The following is a 21,561-nucleotide window of genomic DNA, read 5'->3' on the forward strand; positions in this document are numbered from 1 at the left end:
GGGACTGGTTCTCCAGTTGGTTGGCTCTCAAGTAGGGCCAGTCTTTAGAAAAGGATTTTAGGTTTCACTAACAGATGGTTCCCAGGCAGAGCATGTTAAAAAGCAACATTGCCATCTAGTGGCTATTTCTGTCTTGCCGTTTGTTCAGGGACTTGGAGAAATCATTCAGCATTATGGCTCATTGTCCTTAAATCTAGAATTATTGTCATTTTAGAGATGGAAACAATATTGTTTTATAAGACGTCAGATATACTTTGGGAGATGGGGATCCTGACCTGCAAAATTGTCCTAGTGTGCTGCAGAGAACTTTGGGGTTCCCTGGTAATGCTGAGGATCTTCTGGGAGGCTGGCAACAAGACTAATTATGACAGTAAGACAACAAAATACTGTGTAACAGTAAATAATGTATTTCAACAGTCTTCACAAATGAATATTATTCAGGTTGATGACTTAATTTTAAAATCACAATGAAATTGCAACTCTTTTTTCCTCATCATACTCTCTGTTTTGATTGGAAATGGAAAAGGCATCTAAATTTTCACGCAGTGTCCTGCTGTCCCATTTCCCACCACCTCCCTTGGAATCTCACCCATGTTGTCACTTACTACAAATCTAAATTTCCAGTGTTGATATTTTTTCATGTTATCAAGCATGCGTGTTTGTTGAATATCTCCAGGAACATGAGCTGCATGTCTTAAATTAAGCCATGTTTCTTGCCTTGTTTACCATGCTTTAAAAAAAAAAATACTATGTTTCCTTAATTATCTGTTTTCACAGATACATATCAACCACACATATCCTTCTAAAGAATCTTCCCTCCCTTTAGCCGCCTGGTTTTCATGTTGTTCTCTACTCCCATTTCCAGCCACTCTATTCCAGCCATGCCTCCGGAGTAGCATTGTTGAACCAATTTCCTAAACACACGAGGTTCTGAAAAACCTGTGAATTTACATAAATTGCTTTTCTTTCACATGCATTTATATTTCCCATATTTTCATTTTGAAAAATTTAGTATTTCAAGTGCTCAATGCAGGTATAAACATCTTATGAAATCTGCCAGAAAACCCACAGGTATCACTGTTTGAATCTTCTTTCATGTGCTTTTTCTAGTCACATTATTGTTTTGTGTGTATAGTGCTTTGGCACATTATTATAATTTATAACTATTCTTTCTAGACACTACAGAACTACAACCATGGTTATTTGTTTGGTCTAAGCATCAGTTAATGCTTAGCACAGGACCTAATTTACTTTGAATTGTTTAAATAACATGGGGGGTGGTTTAAAGGAAGAAGCTAAAAAGATCTTTATATGCTGAATTATTTTAGGTAGCCAGCCTCATGATAATGATTGGAAGAGAAAGTCCTCTAAGATGGGTGGAATAGGTATCTTTATTTTCGACAAGTTAAAATACAAGGGCTTTTGTTTGTTCACACTGCCAGTCCCCAATAGAGCTAGGAAGTAAATCTGGAGTTTTGGCTAGAAATACTGTTTTCTGTCATGCTTCCTGGTTAAGCCCTTGGATCATACCTTGATCTTGTGAGAGTATCTTCCAGGTAGCGAGCAGAAGGGCCCTCACAAGGCTTCGTTAAAGGGTACCATTAGAATAACAGTCTTTTTGTACTTACTTTTAGAGTAAAGGGTTTGCTGAATTTATTTTGCTTATATGTAGTTTTGTATGTGTGCCATGTGTATGTGCAGTACCCAGAGAGGTTAGAAGACAGTGTTGGAAACCCTAGAATTGTAGTTAAAGATGGCTGTGTGCTGCCATGTGGATGCTGGGAATTGGACCTTGGTTCTCTGAAGAGCAGCCAGTGCTCTTAACCACTGGGACATCTTCAGCGCCAGAGTTTCCAATTTAGGGCTTTGTCCTCCCAATTCTCCAGTCATATGTGTTTTAACTTTAGTTTTCTAGAAGTGAATTGACAAATTACAGAATTTTTCTTTATTTCCGTAGTCATGTTCAGTTCTATTGTATTTAGATAGTGTCAGAGCTCCCTTAAATACCAAACTTGGAAGATAAAAGTGAAAAAAACTATTTTTTTGTAATAACATTAAGATAAAGGCTTTTAAAGGGGTATTTTGTTGTTGTTGCTTTGTTACTCACCCTCTAGATACTGGTTCCCTTATTGATAAAATGATAGTGTCATCTGCCTTTTCAAAAACTGATAACAGAGGCCAGAGAATAGTTTGGTATAAAGTACTTGCCCAGAGTGCTCACGGTACTGGGGTTAATTTCTAGCACCATAAAACAAACCCAAAGCCATCAGTGATATCCAGATGAAGATACTTAATAGAAAGCAACATTCAGAGTCACTGACTTTAGCCCCTTATTTCTAAAGTATGTATAAAATTTAGTTCTGCCACCTGAAAATAAGCACTTATTGGACTTAACTGCTCTAAATTAATGACAGAGGGAGTTTGTATGTGTGTCTGTCTTTAATTAGATTATGCAATTTATTGCTTAGACTTTAATTATGGAAATGTATTGAGATGGTTCATTTTATATTACCAGATTTTCCTTTTTATAAGTATATAAATGCATATTTTTTTCAGTGCTGTATCTTCAATAAAGTGCTAATCTAATTTTTGTAAAAAGACAGGATTGTCTCTTTTTAGAAGTAGGATTTTTCTTTTTATCCATGAAGAAAAATACATGTGTTGTCTTGACTTTTCTAATTCTTCCTATGGTGAAAACAAGATCTGTTATCTTTAGGATAGTGACAGTCGGTAACCAAACTGAAAAATTGAAAGGCTAATTTTTTAAAGATTCTGATTTTCCAGTTTTTTTGGCATTTGAATTACCTCTTCAAATTGCAACAACACTTTGAGGGTTTTTTTTTTTTTTTGGATTTCAGTTCTTTTTATTTATAAACATAATTTCAATATTATTTACTTTTATCTTTACCTTTGTAAATATAACAACCTAATCATAACATGGAACGTTTCCTTAATAATACTATATAGTCTGTTGTTGAGTGATATGGTTTGTGACATTGGCTTCAGTGCCCTCCTAGCTTTCCTTATGTTGAAATTTGTATTATGATTAAAGTCCTTCTGTCATCATACGTTCTCAGTGTTTGCTTTTTTTCTCATTAAATAGTAAAATGAAAAATGTGGGGTATGGTAGCCTTTTTCAGAGGAGCAGAGACAGGGGAGCAGAACCAGAACACCTTCTAACTTTTTTTTTAAGGGTTGTTAGGGTGTATATAGTGCAGGCTAGCCTTGAACTGAACATATTCCTGTCTCTCAGCATACCGAGTGCTAGGATTTCAGGAATGTTTCAGCAATATATTTTGTTAAAAAAGAGTTTATTTAAAACATTAAAGTGCCATTAACTTCTTCAAAGGTTTCTTGCTGTCTTCACCCCACTTGGTTTCTGTCTCCCTGCTCTAGAAAATACACAGTTGCTCAGCCATCTCAGGGAGCTAAAGATTCAGTGTGGCTGGTAATAATGCCTTTTCTGGGCCTGTGTGAATAGTGACTAGAAGCAGTGTGCCTTGATACAGTGTTGTAAAACTTATTTGACTGCTTTGAAAGGTGAAGTAAGCCTTGAAGATATGGAAGAAAGAACAGTTGACTAGGAGTTGTTACACTAAATTTGGATTAAAAATTATTGTGTCAAAGAACTGTATTAGAAAAAGATGAATTATGTCATTACATATTTCTACTCTAGAAAAGTTAGAAACTATTGCTTGTTGTGAAAAATCTGTCTTTATCCTACCCACGAGGTTTCTGCCTAAGTAGCTGGATATATTTGTGATTAGGAGAGGCAAAATTGTTATAAATATTTAGTAATGGCTTAAAGTATTATGATTTTTTACTTACAATATTAAGTGATTGTTGCTCACCTTAGTGCAACATTAATATTTAACTGTAGCAATAGGTTCAAATGATGACTGTTTGATATAGTCATCCAGAAAACTTGGGAGATTTGCTATCATTACACATGTCTTCCAAGGCTTTTGCCAAAAACATGAAGGAAGGTTGGTATTAAGAGGCGTGCCTAGATACGGCTCTTAGCACAGGTATTCCTATTCCAGTGGCAGGCACGTGGTCACAAGGCCACGCCTCAGTGCAGTGGGGATGAGAGGTGTAGAGTATGTAGCAGGGCAGATGCTGTAGAAGAAAAGGGCAAGGCCTAGAGGACAGCTGTTTGCTGAGACAGGAAACAGGAAGAGTAAAGCAATTTTCAGCAGAAGGTAACAAATTTATTTTTGAATGCTATGATGTAGGTTCTAATGAGTACTAAAAAACTTGCACAATTAGCTGGATGTGGTGGTGCACGCCTGAAATCCAAGCACTTGGGGAGGCAGAGGTAGGCGGATTTCTGAGTTCGAGGCCAGCCTGGTCTACAAAGCGAGTCTAGGATAGCCAAAAGCTGCAAAGAAAAATCGTGTCTCATAAAACAACTTGCACATTTAAGAGTAGACAAGTGGTCTTAGTAAGAAGACAGCATCTATTGGGAAATGAGTTTTATTTTTCAATATATAGCATTATGCTGCAGAAATTTAAAAACTATATTCTTTACAAGGTGAAAGGGAGTGTGAAAGTGTGAAGGCAAAAGAAAAGAAAGGCTATTAGAAAAATGATTGCACTTATTGTTAAGTAGTTGTAGCATGCTAGTCAGTTAAAAGTATATACATGTTCTTACTCTGACAGGTGTTTCCAATGGCAGACCAAATCCTCATCTGATTTACATGGTGCTCAGAGAAGTTAGTGGGTGTAAGTTGTGCTACAACTTAAATAAAATAGTGGCTATAGGACTCGGGCATTAGTCACAGTGGCTGGAAGAGTTTTTGATAGGATGGTTAGAATAGTAGTCTTTGAAGAAGAAAATTGGAATCAGATCTGAGGGTGAGGAAAGAAAATTTAACGAAGACCCAGACAAAGAATATTCCAATAGAAGGAGTTAAGTTAATAGAGAAAAAATACGTTAGATGTTGAATTTCATCCAGAAATTTAGGCCCAAAAAGACAGGAAAGATGTTTACTTCAAGTTTGACAAATTCAAATAGCCAAACCACTATGAATGTAACATTTATAGAACTCATGATTGCCTGTGGTTCTCCCTGCTGTATGTAGTTTGTTTTATGCATGTGTAATAAAATAAATGAATGAGAGAGGGAGGAAGAGGGGAGAGAGGAGGAAGAAGTTCAGCTGCTGCTTAAGCACCCTGGATTTAAGAGTTTGAGATGCTACAGTAGGGTCACAGGAATAAGATCCTCGGTATACAGGCTTAATTCAAGGCCAAGGTAAGTTTTATTTATTTGCAGTGGCATATGCCCTGGTTTTCTTTTTAAAACAAAATGTTTTTAAAAAGTTGGGAGGTAAAAGTACTTTAGGGGAAACTAATAACTATACCGTTGAAGTAGTACCAGTAAACAGATTTGGTTTGTAACTGTTAAAATTGTAAAAATATGCTGGATTTAAGATGAGCTTGTTGGTAACTCCTGGTTAGGTGTGATGGCATGCTCTGTCATCTTAGCACTTAGGATGCTGAGACAGGAAGATTTTAAGTTTGAGGCCTACCTGTGGGCTATATGGAGAGACAATGCCTGTTCCCCACTCTCAGGAGCCAAAAAGCCTCCTGGGTTGTCTTCCTGCAGCAGCTAAGTAGGTATTAACAGCACGGCCATCAGGAGTGGTTACCGTAAAAACTTTTCTTTCTTGTCTTAAACATACTGCACATTTTAGTATGAAAGAAATCACTGAAGATTTTATTATGTATTGTTGGAGAAAGTATTTTAAATCTTGCTTAGGTATATCCCTTTACATGAATAGTTTAAAATTTCATAGAATGGTCTTATCAAACCTAAGATTGGGAATACCATAACCAAATCTACACCCCTGGACACATCTTCCCCAAGCTTCCGCATTCTTAGGACTGTTTAGAAGAAAAGCATTGAAATATGTCACCAACCAAGGAAAAAGGATCTGACAAAAACTAACACTTTAGAAATACTTAGAATACAATTAACTGGTATAGTAAATACCTTGTGCTAGACTTTGTGTTTAATCACTTTGAGAGTTTACTATTTGATGAAGGTGGTTAGCCAAACTTAAAGCTAAAAATGACTAACACATTACATAGAATTTGATATATGACATATAAATTAATCCCACCCCTCACCAGACAGGGATCCTCTGTGTAGTCCTGGCTGTCCTGGAACTTGCTCTGTACACCAGACTGGCCTGGAGCTTACAGAGATTCTTCTGCTTCCTGAGTACTGAGATTAAAGGCGTGAGCCACCATATCTTTCATAAACTACTCTTTTGTTTATTCATTTCTTTTAAATAAAAATTTAACCACCAGAATATTTATAGTTTCTACATACTTTCATTATTCTTTAAATTAAAAAAAAAATAGAGATTTATATTAATTTAAATATTCCCTTGAGAGTAGTTAATCTATTTTCAGGCTTAGTAGCATAGGCTTCAAGTACTCATTAGACCTTTTCAACAGTTTAAAAACTAGTTTTCAGGTTTCCAAGATTTTCCCCTCCTACCCAGCTGATTCACATATCACCTTATGTCACATTTAAGTACTCTTTTGTATCCTATGTTTTCCTGGACTTGTTTGGGTTCACAGTAAAGAATGAGAGTTTAGACTTTTGAGTGAAGATAGAAAGTATAAGTAAAAAAAATTGGGAGGAATTTCAAATTTAAAAAGAATTATGCTCAAATAAGAGTGTGAATAAGTCCAGTTTTATTAGAGCAGCTAGGGATTTAAATATTTTATATTATGTGAAGATATATGAAGGTAAGTGATGCCAAGAAATAAAGTTTCTAAGGAAAGTATACTCAATTTTCATTGCTTCATAGGCATTGTAGCCAGGTGTGGTGATGTGTGTCTGGTTACCAGCTTTTGGGGTCAAAGGTAGGAAAGTCTCTGAAAAATTAAGGGTACTCTGGTTTTAAAGCAAGGCCCAGGCCAGCCAGGGCTGCTTTGTAGTGAGACTTTGTTTGACAATCAAGCTAAACCAAACCAAAAATTGTAGATTAGTGTTAATTTTCAGTTTGATCAGTGTCAGTAGAAGGTTTTATGGCTTTGGGTATATTGGTCTTTAAATTATTTAGATAACTTTGACCAAGTTTAGTTCAGCAGAGGAGTTCAGATGTCTTTGGAAACTCAGACCTACGGCTGCTAAGAGAAAGTTGCTGTGTTAAATTATGCACTTACTTTCTTCTCCCCAAATGAATCTGATCCAACCAGTCTCAAATGAATGAATGGGCTTGGAATACAGCCTTTCTGGAGAGTTTTCTTTTTGCCCTGTGAGTCCTTGTTACTTGGAAGTCACCTTAAAGAATGAGGCATAAACATTGCGTTAGAAAAGTCATCTAAAGATGTTATCACTCCGAAGTCTATAGACGTAGGTCCCAGTGTTTTAGGATCATTAGGATCATCCTCATTCACATAAAGCCTGTAGAATGTGTCTGGTGCTTACAAATACTTTACTGAAGCCAGGTAGTGATGACATGTCTTTAAGCATTAGGGAGTCAGAGATGGTTAGATCTTTGAGTTCAAGGCCAGCCTGGTTTACAGAGCGGATTCCAGGACACCCAGGGCTCCAAAGAAAAACTTGGTTGCTGAATTTGTGCTGTGAGGATGGTCAGACTTATAACTTGACTAGATTTAAGTAATGTCACTTCACATATATTTTCTTAACAGTTTTCTGATAAAACACCATACCTGTAGCTTGTTGTTCTGTGTACACAAGACCACAACTACTTTTGTAGTCAATATCTACTTAATTCACAAAACAGAGTGCATCCAAATGTGTTAAGTATTTTCAGAGATATCCCTAATTAACAATTTTATTAGGAGAGAACTGTGGTGGTGCTCACCTTGAATCCTAGGACACAGGAGAGGCGAGAGAATCCCTGTGAGCTAAAGGCCAGCCTGATCTGTGCAGTGAGACCCTGCCTTACAACAAACAGCAAACAGCCTGATCTGTGCAGTGAGACCCTGCCTTACAACAAACAGCAAACAGCCTGATCTGTGCAGTGAGACCCTGCCTTACAACAAACAGCAAACAGCCTGATCTGTGCAGTGAGACCCTGCCTTACAACAAACAGCAAACAGCCTCATCTGTACAGTGAGACCCTGCCTTACAACAAACAGCAAACAGCCTGATCTGTGCAGTGAGACCCTGCCTTACAACAAACAGCAAACAGCCTCATCTGTACAGTGGACCCTGCCTTACAACAAACAGCAAACAGCCTGATCTGTACAGTGAGACCCTGCCTTACAACAAACAGCAAACAGCCTGATCTGTACAGTGAGACCCTGCCTTACAACAAACAGCAAACAGCCTCATCTGTGCAGTGAGACCCTGCCTTACAACAAACAGCAAACAGCCTCATCTGTGCAGTGAGACCCTGCCTTACAACAAACAGCAAACAGCCTCATCTGTGCAGTGAGACCCTGCCTTACAACAAACAGCAAACAGCCTCATCTGTACAGTGAGACCCTGCCTTACAACAAACAGCAAACAGCAAACAGCCTGATCTGTACAGTGAGACCCTGCCTTACAACAAACAGCAAACAGCCTGATCTGTACAGTGAGACCCTGCCTTACAACAAACAGCAAACAGCCTGATCTATGCAGTGAGACCCTCCCTGCCTTACAACAAACAGCAAACAGCCTGATCTGTGCAGTGAGACCCTGCCTTACAACAAACAGCAAACAGCCTGATCTGTGCAGTGAGACCCTGCCTTACAACAAACAGCAAACAGCCTCATCTGTACAGTGAGACCCTCCCTGCCTTACAGCAAACAGCAAACAGCCTGATCTGTACAGTGAGACCCTGCCTTACAACGAACAGCAAACAGCCTCATCTGTGCAGTGAGACCCTGCCTTACAACAAACAGCAAACAGCCTCATCTGTACAGTGAGACCCTGCCTTACAGCAAACAGCAAACAGCCTCATCTGTGCAGTGAGACCCTGCCTTATAGCAAACAGCTGATCTGTACAGTGAGACCCTGCCTTACAGCAAACAGCCTGATCTGTACAGTGAGACCCTGCCTTACAACAAACAGCAAACAGCCTGATCTGTACAGTGAGACCCTGCCTTACAACAAACAGCAAACAGCCTCATCTGTGCAGTGAGACCCTGCCTTACAACAAACAGCAAACAGCCTCATCTGTGCAGTGAGACCCTGCCTTACAACAAACAGCAAACAGCCTCATCTGTGCAGTGAGACCCTGCCTTACAACAAACAGCAAACAGCCTCATCTGTACAGTGAGACCCTGCCTTACAACAAACAGCAAACAGCAAACAGCCTGATCTGTACAGTGAGACCCTGCCTTACAACAAACAGCAAACAGCCTGATCTGTACAGTGAGACCCTGCCTTACAACAAACAGCAAACAGCCTGATCTATGCAGTGAGACCCTCCCTGCCTTACAACAAACAGCAAACAGCCTGATCTGTGCAGTGAGACCCTGCCTTACAACAAACAGCAAACAGCCTGATCTGTGCAGTGAGACCCTGCCTTACAACAAACAGCAAACAGCCTCATCTGTACAGTGAGACCCTCCCTGCCTTACAGCAAACAGCAAACAGCCTGATCTGTACAGTGAGACCCTGCCTTACAACGAACAGCAAACAGCCTCATCTGTGCAGTGAGACCCTGCCTTACAACAAACAGCAAACAGCCTCATCTGTACAGTGAGACCCTGCCTTACAGCAAACAGCAAACAGCCTCATCTGTGCAGTGAGACCCTGCCTTATAGCAAACAGCTGATCTGTACAGTGAGACCCTGCCTTACAACAAACAGCAAACAGCTGATCTATACAGTGAGACCCTGCCTTACAACAAACAGCCTGATCTGTGCAGTGAGACTCTGCCTTACAACAAACAGCAAACAGCCTGATCTGTACAGTGAGGCCCTGCCTTACAACGAACAGCAAACAGCCTGATCTATGCAGTGAGACCCTGCCTTACAACAAACAGCAAACAGCCTCATCTGTGCAGTGAGACCCTGCCTTACAACAAACAGCAAACAGCTGATCTATACAGTGAGACCCTGCCTTACAACAAACAGCCTGATCTATGCAGTGAGACTCTGCCTTACAACAAACAGCAGACTTTTGTTAGTGCCTTGGGTATGGTACTGGCCTAGCACAGGAGAGATCTTGGATTCAATCCTCATACACAAACGAAAACAGTCATTTTGTTAGCTAATCTCAATTTGAACTATATCTTGTTATTTGTTAGTTCTTTGCCAGTTTTGTTAAAACAACCTATTCTGTTATAAATTAATCATTTTTAAAGTTTTTATGGGAAGGGAAAACATTACTCAGCATTTGAGTCGATGAATGACTTCTCTTTGACCAAATAACAGTTAATAGCTAACTGCTTATTTTTATATTCACACATTGAGAAAATTTCTGCTGCTTGCCCATGCATTTAATGATTGTGTATTAAATACCTTAGTTTAATTAGGATTGTAGGTTTGCTTTTATTATCCAGAATAGTATTCCCGAGAGAATCTCTTACTACAACAAATGCTACATTAAAAAGAGTGCTGTCTATATGCTTTTTGTTTGTTTGTTTTTAGTCGCCCATATACTAACAAGGTCATTACTCTGTGGTATCGTCCACCTGAGCTGCTCTTGGGAGAAGAACGATACACACCAGCTATTGATGTATGGAGCTGTGGGTAAGATGGGCACATTGCTCACGGGACTGAAATGTTTTGATAGAGAATTAAAGTGAGGAAATTTAGATGATGATGGCTCTACTTTTCTTTATTAGATGTATCCTTGGTGAACTCTTCACTAAAAAACCTATATTTCAAGCAAACCAAGAGCTTGCACAGCTGGAGCTAATAAGGTAAGCTGCTAGTGCATGCACAGTGGGGATGTCCACTGTCCTGCTCCCAGGGCATTGAGCTCATTGCAAACTTGTCTCTTGGGGGTGGGGGGAGCAAGGGGCATAGGGTTCTCTTGAACTCGTGACTACTGAATGGAGGACAAATGACAGTGTGGCCCTCTGCTTCTCATTCCTGTCAAATTAAGGATCTTAAAGGTGTTTTTGTTTTTTCCCTTGTTTATTTTAGTGTTTTTAAAAAAATATTTAATTTATGTGTGCTGGTGTCAGATCTTGGAGTTACATACAGTTGTGAGCTGCCATGTGGGTGCTAAGAATTGAACCTGGGTCCTTTAGAAGGGTAGGCAGTGCTCTTAACCACTGAACCATCTCTCCAGCCCCTATTTTGGTGTTTTTGTGACATGGATTAAAGCACTTGTTCTCTCATAGGACTGAGAAGGAAGAGTGTTTGTTATGAGATAAAAGAGAATGTATGATGAAATACTTCATTTTGTGTACACATGATGAGCGTACATGTAAACTGTGTCTGTGTGTGTATACCAGAATGTATGTGTATACTTAACAGCATGTCATTTTTTTATGCTCTCAGGATATTGCTCACAAGCAGTTAACTCATACACAATATATGCATCATATACAACATTATATACAACTTTCTTTATATATTGCATTTTAAAAGTCGTATTATTTTTTTTGTTGTTTTGCTTTGTTTTCCCCTTTTGTTCTTTTCTTCTTTCTTTTCCTTTGCCTGTCAAGATGGGATTTTACATTAGCACAATCTGGCTGTGAGCTTACTCTGTGGCTCAGATTGGCTTTGCGCTCTCATAAACTCTCCTGCCTTAGCCTCCCCAGTGCTGGGATTCCAGGTGTAAGGCATCTCACCAAGCTGTAAGTTCTTTTAACAATATAAGTTTACCACTTAGAAGATTGACATGAAAATTTCAAAATGAGAATAAAATGTTTTGTTGACAGTTTAGAAGGAGACACAAATTTACAGCATTTCTCTTAACTGAACAAAATAACTATAAAGCAACAGACAGTAACCAGAGAAGGATGTCCAACTACATCATAAAAATTGAAAGATAATCCAGAAAGAGAGTACTTTGAGTAGGCATTCTACTCTGGGGAAGTTCATTTCAGTATTAAGAGTTTGGCTCCCATCCCCTACTCCCTAGAAAAGGCCCCCAAATTTTAATATTGTTTTTTATAGTGGTTAGATCAGATTGTTATTTTTTAATTTTGCTATAGAGCACAGCAAATAAATAAACAAAAAGCGTATTAGAGCCTCTTTTCTCTGGGGATCTTGTATCTACAGTCAGAAGTACCCCAGATAACATAAACACTGTTTCACCTCCAGGGCAGCCAGTGGCTTATAACATGGAAGCACTTGTCCTGGTCTTGACCCACAGGTGTCCACACATGGAATTTTTAATGAAATTACAAAGAGCGTCTCAGTCTATTCCTTTTCGTTGCTGCACACATAATGCGAGCTGGATAGTATATACAGACTAAAAGTTGTTGAGCTCATGCTTCTCAAGTCTGGCAGGTGAAGTGTGAGAAGCTGTGGATGGCAAGGCCCTTTTTGTTAATAGCAAACTCTGTACAGTTTTAAGGTGACACAGGGAGCAACAGACAAAAGTTAACCAAAGAGGCTAGCTTTTATGATATCTGAGTCCTCCTGACCTTCCCACCTCCTAGCATTTATTCCTATCAGATTTGAGTAACATGACTCTGTGGTTATTTAAGGAACATGTAAAACCACAGTAGGCTCAGGTTTACCGGGAGTGTGGCAGGCTTTTATCTTTCCTTTTTGATATGATAGGCAAGTGAACTAGAATCAAGAGGAACTGATATTCCTCCAAGTAATAAGAATACTTTTCAGTGCTAATTTGAACACTTAGAACATTTAGTTACATATGCTAAGACACCAAAACTGAGAATTCCCAAATAATGAAATAGCAGAATATAGTCTCCAAATAAAGTAGAATAAAGTTAGAATGCAGAAATGAAGTCTGCATTTTAAAGAGAACGATGGGCATGATGAGATGGTTCACTGGGTGAAGACACTGGCTTCAGAGCCTAGTGACCTGAGTTTGAACCAGAGGACCCATGTGCTCGAAGGAGAGAACAAATCTATGAAAGTTGCTGTCCACGGGCATGCCTGCGGAGACACACACAAACAAGTCAGACGCAGTAGATCAAATATAAATGTCAAATCTCTGTGTAGGAGAAAGTTTCAGCCTTCAGTCCAGTCTTGTGCTATATACTGACATTTTGGTCAACCACAAACTGTGGATCCAGTGAAGCTGAAAATTGCCATCAACTAATGCTGCCGTCGTTACTTTAACATGGCAGCTTACAATATGAGATGCTTGCTCTACTGTGTTAGTCATTGGCAAGCTTAGTACACACAATTATTAAGTACACAATACACATTAATGGTAATTAGCTTCTATGGCACTGGCCAACAACAACAAAAAACGAAGTCATCATTCTAGTGACAAACTGAAGCAGCAAAATAAAAACCACTTAATGAGCTACAGGAGAATGTGTGACTTTATGTATAAAGCCAAGATTTCATTTTGGGATGATTTACATATATGTATCTATATATATATTACGATTTATTTATTTATTATTTTATACAGTGCTCTGTCTGCATGTATACCTGCAGGCCAGAAGAGGCATCAGATCACACAATAGATGGTTATGTGGTTTCTGGGAATTGAACTCAGAACCTCTGGAAGAGCAGTTAGTGCTCTTAACCTCTGAGCCATCTCTCAAGCCCTGATTTACATACTTGTAGTATGTAAATTAATCTTGTAACTTAACAGTGAGAAAAGAAATGAGATGAAATGAAGACTTTGATTAAAAAAAAAATAACCTCAGATAACAATAAAAACTATGAGATCATTTAATTCACTAAAAATAACCTAAATCACATTAGAAAACACCAAATTTATAAAATAGTCTATCAAAGCATCACTCAGAAGGCCCTGCATGTTAGTGAGTAAATTCTTGGCAAGCATTTCTGAAATCCCTATATAACAGTTTCCCAACCTTCTGTGAATAGTGTCTGGACAGCATGGCGGGAACTCTGTAGTAAGGTTACATATGTATCCTAGTCACGTGAGGAGGGTGAGGATAAAGAGGTGGGTGGATAGTGAGGGTTTTTTTTTTTTTAAGTTTATTTACGTAGTTTAAACATAGAATCAGTGCTTTTCAGAAATCTTAAAACACTGCTCACTAATTAGGGGTGAGCAAGTAATTTCATAAGTGAAACAAAAATAAAAACATTATCTTAAGTATATTGAAAATGCTTTTAATATCTGTATTTAAAAGAAAGGCAAAAAATTGAAGAGACCAAAACTAAATGTCAGTGATGTGGTGTCTGTATGGTGTGCACAAGATAGTAATACGGAATTCCGTTCAGTGCCACCTCTTCAAAGAGAAAGCCTTGGCAGGTTAGAGAGTAACGCTTAAATTATGTATCTGTATATTTTCTTTTAATATGCTTCTGTCTAAGCCTGTTTTTTGTTTAATTGTTGGTCCTGGTTTTGTTGGGTACTGGGGCTAAGCTAACACATTACAGCTAGGTGTCATGCGTTGCTCTAGTAGTTTCACCTGAATTATTTCAGTTAGACTTCCTATAACACATGTTTTCTGTTTACAGTGTAAGAGGCTGAACCTTATAGAAGTAAATTTATCTAGGGTCTTTCAAGTAATAAGTGGAAGAATTGAGCTTTGAATTAGCCGTTCTGTAATACAAGAAACAAAATTTCTGGAACTTTTTATATAGCATGCACAAACAGTAAGATTTGACCAAAACAGTATGAAAATTTTCTATACTGAGATTTCTAAGGGAGATATTAGCAAACAATATTCAAGTTTTCATTAGGAATTTTACCATGATAAAATGTATGTATATAAGAACCTTTTCAGAGAACTACTAGAAGAATGTTAAATAAATTTATAGCATTAACTAGCATAAATAAGGTTCATCCCAAGAATAGAAGGAAGCCTTAAGAGACATTTTTTTAAACTTTAATTTATCATTTTAATAATGGAAGAATCAGTTTATTTGGTAGATATGAGTAGACATTTGCTGGGGATGTAAGCTCTTTAATGGACTGTGAAACACAGTAAAAATATGTGAAATATTAGAGAAAAATTGTCTTCTAGGATTGTTATTTACTAGTGTTTTAGACATACCAAGACAGTCAGTCAGTAGTGTTAGCACAGTGAACTAGTATGAAATAATGTTTTTGGAAATAATTTGTATATAACACTGCATATATATATACATGTCCATAGAATATGTTGAACATGTCAGAAAATCATCTAGAATGCATGAGAACAAAAGGATTGATTAAATGATAAGATTAAAAGACTCATGGTATGTCAAGATATATTTGTCAGGTACTGATTTGTAAAGAAAACTACCTTTTAAAACTGTGTACCAACAGGAAATACAGTAGGGTAGGAGGCCAGGCCTCTGGTGAAGTCACTAGCATGTGTGTCCCTGGAACACTGACTTTATTGACTGCTGCAGAGGCTTTGGCTGTTCTTGCAGAGGCTTTGGCTGTTCTTGCAGAGGACCTGAGTCTGGTTCCCAGCACAAATGTCAGACAGAGAACAATTGCCTGCAGTTACAACTCCAGGGGTCACCCTCTTCTGACCTCCACTAACATGCACACAGGTCCATACGATGCATGTAATTAAAAATAAAATAATTAAAAAAAACTGTGGGAGAGGCATGTTTTATTTTTGATTGCTAGGCTTTAAAGGGCTTTTGAAAATGGCAGTTTATACTACCTTAAATGTTGCTTGTTTTTATGTTTATTTCTAGCACGTGGGTTTTTGCCTATGAGCACTTGAGTTAAACAGGTGATTGTGAGCCTACAGTTGTGGGGTCCCCTACAAGAGGAGCATATGCTCCTAACCACTGAGCCACCTCTTCAGCCCCATGTAGTCTTCTTTATAAAAATAATTACCAATTGCAAGTAGTGGCATATGTCTTGCACTCGAGAGGCAGAAGCAGAGAGATCTTTGGATGCGAGGCCAGTCAGATCTATGCAGTGAGTTTGAGGACGGCCAGAGTTACATAATAGGACCCTGGCTTTAAAGAAAACTAAAACTTTTAAAAATTTCATATGGATGAGTGGGGTTTTTGTTTGTTTTGTTTTGTGATGGGGTTTCTCTGTTTAACAGTCCTTGCTGTCCTAGGACTCGGTTTGTAGACCAGACTGGCCTCAAACTCAGAAATCCCTCTGCCTCTGCCTCTGGAGTGCTAGGATTGAAGGTGTGCACCACCATGGTGGCGAGATGATGCTTTACATGCACACGTGTCTGTATCACATGTAGCTGTGCTGAGGAGTCCAGAAGAGGGTGTTGGAATACCTAGACTTCTGCATGAGCAGTACATGTGCTTTACTGCTGAGCCATCTCTCCAGTCCCATTGCCTTTCCTTACATTCATAACCAGAATTTCCAAATATGGGTTTTCACAATGAATACATTTTTTTTCCTTCTATCTTTGGAGGAATAAATGTGAAAATAACTAGGAAAGGAATTGGGAAAGGGGTCACGATAAGAAAATAACTAGACAGGGCTTTTTTTTTTTTTTAAGGAGAACTTAACATAGCTTGTTAAAAGCAGACTACTTGGGCACAGTATATGTGGGTTAATCAGTGTAATTACATGAAAAGTCTGAAAAGCAAAGACGTTAATGTGAGCAATAGACTATACTATAAAGGATAGCTATCAGTACTTTGGCATGAATTTTGTGAGACAGGTTTTCACTGTTTCATTCCAGCTAGCCTTAAAGTTACTTTGTATAGCAGGTTGGCCTGAAATGTGTGACACTCTTGTTGCCTCCCAGTTGCTGGGATTATGGACACATGCTCCTGTGGCCAGCAGGCACAATGTTTGCTGATGGTATGTTTGTGTGGCAGGGATCTGGGGGAAGGAATGTCCATTTCTATTTCTAGTTCTGGGTAGGCACTGACAAAAGTAACTGCTGAAATGCAAGGGTGTAGGAAACGATACGAGGAGATTCTATGTGTCTCTGTGCGCGCGCACTTGGTTATTTCTTCAGTCAGAAGCTGAGGGATATGCTGAAGTGTTGGTGTCCAGATTAAAAGGGAAAGCTGATCAAGTAGAAATACTAATAAAAATCGGCTTTAAAGACTGACACTGCAGTGACTTACTTATCATTTGTTTTGTTCAAGAAAGTTCAGCTGGGGATGTAGCTCAGTGGTAGAACACTTGTCCAACATGTAGTGCACTCTGGTTTCAATGTGCAGTAGCAAAAAACTTAAATACAACATAATACACAAATATTTTCTCTACACACACATGTATATATATGGCAGGTAGCTAGGATCTGCTTTAGAGATGGAATGGATTAAGAAGTGATTTTTTTAAAAAAAGGAAAATACTGTTGGCAACAAAACGGGGCAAATCGGGACAAAAATTGTTTCTGTGTGCACACAGGCAAAGGGGCACACTTTTTGTTGTTTATGTTGGTGTTTGGAGACAGAGTGTTACAGTGTAGCCCTGGGTGTCTGGGAACTCTGCACTGCAGACCATCTTGGCCTTGAACTCAAAGATTTGCCTGCCTTTGCCTCTCAAGTGCTAGGATTAAAGGCCTGTGTTACCATGCCCAGCTAATGTTTAAAGGTATATACTTTTAAAACCTCAGGTCTAGATTGTTTTATGGGTACAGAATTTATACTGTATCACTCAGAAATAATGAAAACATCTTGATTCTAGGAGTAGTGGTGCATAGCTTTAATCCTAACTATTGGGCTGTCTTTCCGTCCCCTGGACTTCACTTTTGAGAACAGGTGTTATTTAAATCCCATATAAATACTGATGCAAAATGTCATATAAGTACTTCTGAGAACTGTTATATGTACATACTCATGTAAAACAAGTAGAAAATGTTATAAACTTATTACAGTGTAATAGTCCCTTTATTAAGCTTGAGTGACAATCTTTGACTATGAGGATGAATGCATATTAGAAAAAATTTTGGGGGGGTTTCCTTGATGTCCTTTATTTTAATTACTATTAAAATATTTTTAAAAATTTATTTATTTATTAATTCATATTACATCTCAATTGTTATCCCATTCCTTCTATCCTTTCATTCCTTCCTTCCTCCCATTTCCCCCCTACTCCTCTCCCCTATGACTGTGACTGAGGGGGACCTCCTCCCCCTGAATATGCTCATAGGGAATCAAGTCTCTTCTTGGTAGCCTGCTATCCTTCCTCTGAGTGCTACCAGGTCTCCCCCTCCAGGGGACGTGATCAAATATGGGGCACCAGAGTTCATGTGAAAGTCAGACCCTACTCTTCACTCATCTGTGGAGGATGTCCATTGGCTAGATCTGGATAGGGGTTCGAAGTTTACTGCCCGTATTGTCCTTGGTTGGTGCCATAGTTTGAGCAGAACCCCTGGGCCTAGAACTGCCCATCATAATGTTCTATTTGTAGGTTTCTAGGACTCTTTGGATCCTTCTATTTCCCCATTCTCCCTTACTTCTCTCACCTAGAGTCCCAAAAGGATACCCAGAAGATGCTGCAGCACACAAGAAGGACATACGCTGAACCATGTTCATAGCGGCCTTATTCATAATAGCCAGAACATGGAAACAGCCTAAGTGTCCCTCAGTAGAAGAATGGATAAAGAAACTGTGGTACATTTACACTATGGAATACTACTCAGCTATTAAAAACAAGGAATTCCCGAAATTTGTGGACAAATGGATTGAACTAGAAATGATCATAATGAGTGAGTTAACCCAAAAGCAGAAAGAGTCAAATGGTATACACTCACTTAAACTAGACACTAGCCCAAGAGACATGTCCCATGAAAGTCTTCACTTACCAGGACAGTGGAATAGATGTTAGGACATCCTTTTGGGACTCTAGGTGAGAGAAAAATCTTTTAATGTAATTTATGGCATTAGAATTCTAGGGAAAGAAATACAGGTGATGAGAGAGCTTCTAAAATTCAAACTGACAAGCTAAAACTTAAACTCCACAAAAATTAATACCTTAAAGAGAAATAAATGAACACACACAGAACATGCGCGCACAGTTTGGTGGTCGGGCGTGGAGGAGTGGGGTGTTAACTCTGCAGTAGGCTGCCCCTGGCTCTAGAGTCAGACAGATCTTTCGTGTTGCTTGGTAACTTTAATACTTTATTCAATACTTATTTCCCAACAGTGTATGTAGTAAAACAATTTAAGCTCGTTAGCTTACGCTCATTGTGGCTGTTACAGGCAGGTGCTAATTCATTTCATGGCTTCGAAGTAAAATTGGTTACTGTTACACAAAAGAACAGATTCTTAAGTTGTATATTTAGGCTCATACCAAAGACAGGATTCAAACCTAAAGGTATGCATTCTGCAAATGCATTATGCACTTGTAAAAGGCAGGTCAAAGTCCACCTTATAACCCTGAGTCTCTTCTTCCAGCTCACCCACCTTGAGGTTAATAAATTCTAATTATACTGATTTATGTACTCTTCCTGTTACATGTCTGTTCTTTGCTATTTGTATGACTTTGCCTGTTTTGTCTCTCCCTGTTATATATTCATGTATTCTCTTTCCTACCTGGCTGTGCTTTATCCTTGGAACTGTGACCAAAAATCTTCATCTTTTCTCTCACTTAAATTTTCTTTTATATCCACAGCTCAAAGTGTCTTTCATCTCTCTATTCTAGTATGCTCTATATTACTAATGTGTGTCATTGTGCCTGGGACCAAGAGAAAGAGCTAGCTAGGTGTACATTCAGAATACAGAGGATGAGACAACTTTTAAAGAAAGAGAAAAGCATGTGAAAGACTGTCCGGGAAGAAGAGACCTTGTTGGGTAGATGGTGAGGAGGACATGGTTGTGGTAGTATCCTTTTGGGATCCTATCAGAGTCTGTTGTCTGGGAATTAACATTTCCTGAGAGGTTTGCAAAATTTAATTTTAAGAATTTTAAAAGAGAAGAAGATATAGAAAATAAAGCATTAATAGTTGCAGTAATGGGACTATATTTTCTCTTAACATATTAAGCCTTACTGACAGTTTTTTTTAAATATTCACATACTCGGGTGATTTTATATGCTAAAACCTATTTCCCCAGTCTGATTGCCTGTATGTTTATACCAAACTATTGAGGCATAGTCAAAGAGTAGAACAATTAAAATGTATAAATACCCGGGACCAGTGGCACTGCTGACACTGTAGACCGTGTACTTAAAGACTACTACCTTCAGAGTGCTCCTGTTCGCTGCTGAAGGTAGTGGTGATATTTGCTGAGGAAGTTTGGTTCTGTTGTCACCATCAATCTACCTTAAGTTTATGAGAGAAGGCCATGCCAACACCCCCACACCAGAGTGAGACATACACTGAACCCATATCCTTAATTTGTAACACAGAGGCCACATATTCTAAACATCACCTATGTTTTAAGATTTTATTTAATAGGAAGATCTGTTAGCAGATTGAATGTATCTTTGGAAAATTTGGGGATTTTCAAATTAAATTGTGAAGACTTAAAATATGTAAATTTCTAACACATTGTATCAAGGCTTTTATGTCTTTAACAACTAGTTGATTTTTTAACAATTGTATTTATTAGTTTTTGTATGTAGTTTGTAATGATAAAATTCCTTTTTTGTGTGTGTGTTTTTAGCCGTATATGTGGGAGTCCATGTCCTGCAGTGTGGCCTGATGTAATCAAACTGCCGTATTTCAACACCATGAAACCAAAGAAGCAATATCGGCGGAAGTTAAGAGAAGAATTTGTTTTGTAAGAAAGGGATGCTTAAATATCCACAGTGCATTGAATATTTATTTTGGAGTTGTTTTGAGGTTTAAGTTTGTTTGTCTTTTGTTTTTTCATTATAATCCAAGACAGAGTTTCACAGGCTAGCCTTGAACTTCTGGTCTGCATTGCTTAACAACTGCTGGGATCATAAGTGTGCCCACACCGCTCGGCAGGTCATTTCTTAATAATTCTAAATGTCTTTCTCACCTGAGATGGACACATTGCAGCTCGTGTAGGGCGTTGTGTTGAACATTTCCTTTTACCTCTTACACCACCAGGGTGGGGGTGGCGGCACACGCCTTTAATCTCAGCACTTGGGAGGCAGAGGCAGGTGGATTTCTGTGAGTTGGAGGCCAGCCTGCTGTACAGAGTGATTGTACCAGGGCTACACAGAGAGAAGCCCTGTCTTGAAAAACTAAAGAAAGGAAGGAAGGAAGGGAGGAAGGGAGGAAGGAAGGAAGGAAGAAAAAAATAGTCCTATTAACTTTACTGAAACAGCTTTCATATGACTTGAGCTTAGGTTTTTTTTTTTTTAGGAGGCTATTGAGTTTTTAATTTATAACAGTGAATTGCTCATAGAGTAATAAAAGAAATTGTCTGCTAAATAGTCCAGAATTTTATAAAAGTAACAATAGTTTTTGAAAAGAAAATTGATACTTGTATAGAACACTTCAGTTATTTAACCAGTATTCCATTAATACTTAAATTGATTTCTAAATTAGTTTTTAAATATTCATCACCTGCAGGAACCTATTGTTCATAGTGTTCTGTAACAAGAATTTATTAGTTAATAAAATAATGAGGGTTTTAAAGATAATCAGGGTAAAGCAGTTGATATTTAAAATACAATTTTAAATTAATTTTCAAATTTGATGCCAAATATTTGTTTTT

The 21,561-nt window shown here is 38.3% G+C and overlaps 1 protein-coding gene across 4 annotated transcripts in view; it reads left to right on the forward strand.

Moving 5' to 3' along the window:
- The window catches only part of CDK13 (cyclin dependent kinase 13), a 93,275-nt gene that overhangs the window by 61,167 nt on the left and 10,547 nt on the right, over window positions 1-21,561 (forward strand). For all 4 annotated transcript variants that reach the window (XM_084795177.1, XM_084795179.1, XM_084795178.1 and 1 more), the window contains exons 8-10: window positions 10,570-10,671; window positions 10,767-10,844; window positions 20,536-20,652. In XM_084795177.1, the coding sequence (XP_084651303.1) occupies window positions 10,570-10,671; window positions 10,767-10,844; window positions 20,536-20,652 (297 nt within the window). The remainder of the gene's footprint in view (window positions 1-10,569; window positions 10,672-10,766; window positions 10,845-20,535; window positions 20,653-21,561) is intronic.

The sequence above is a fragment of the Acomys minous genome (assembly GCF_964271855.1).
Source record: "Acomys minous genome assembly, chromosome: 9".
In the NCBI taxonomy this organism is placed as follows: Eukaryota; Metazoa; Chordata; class Mammalia; order Rodentia; family Muridae; genus Acomys; species Acomys minous.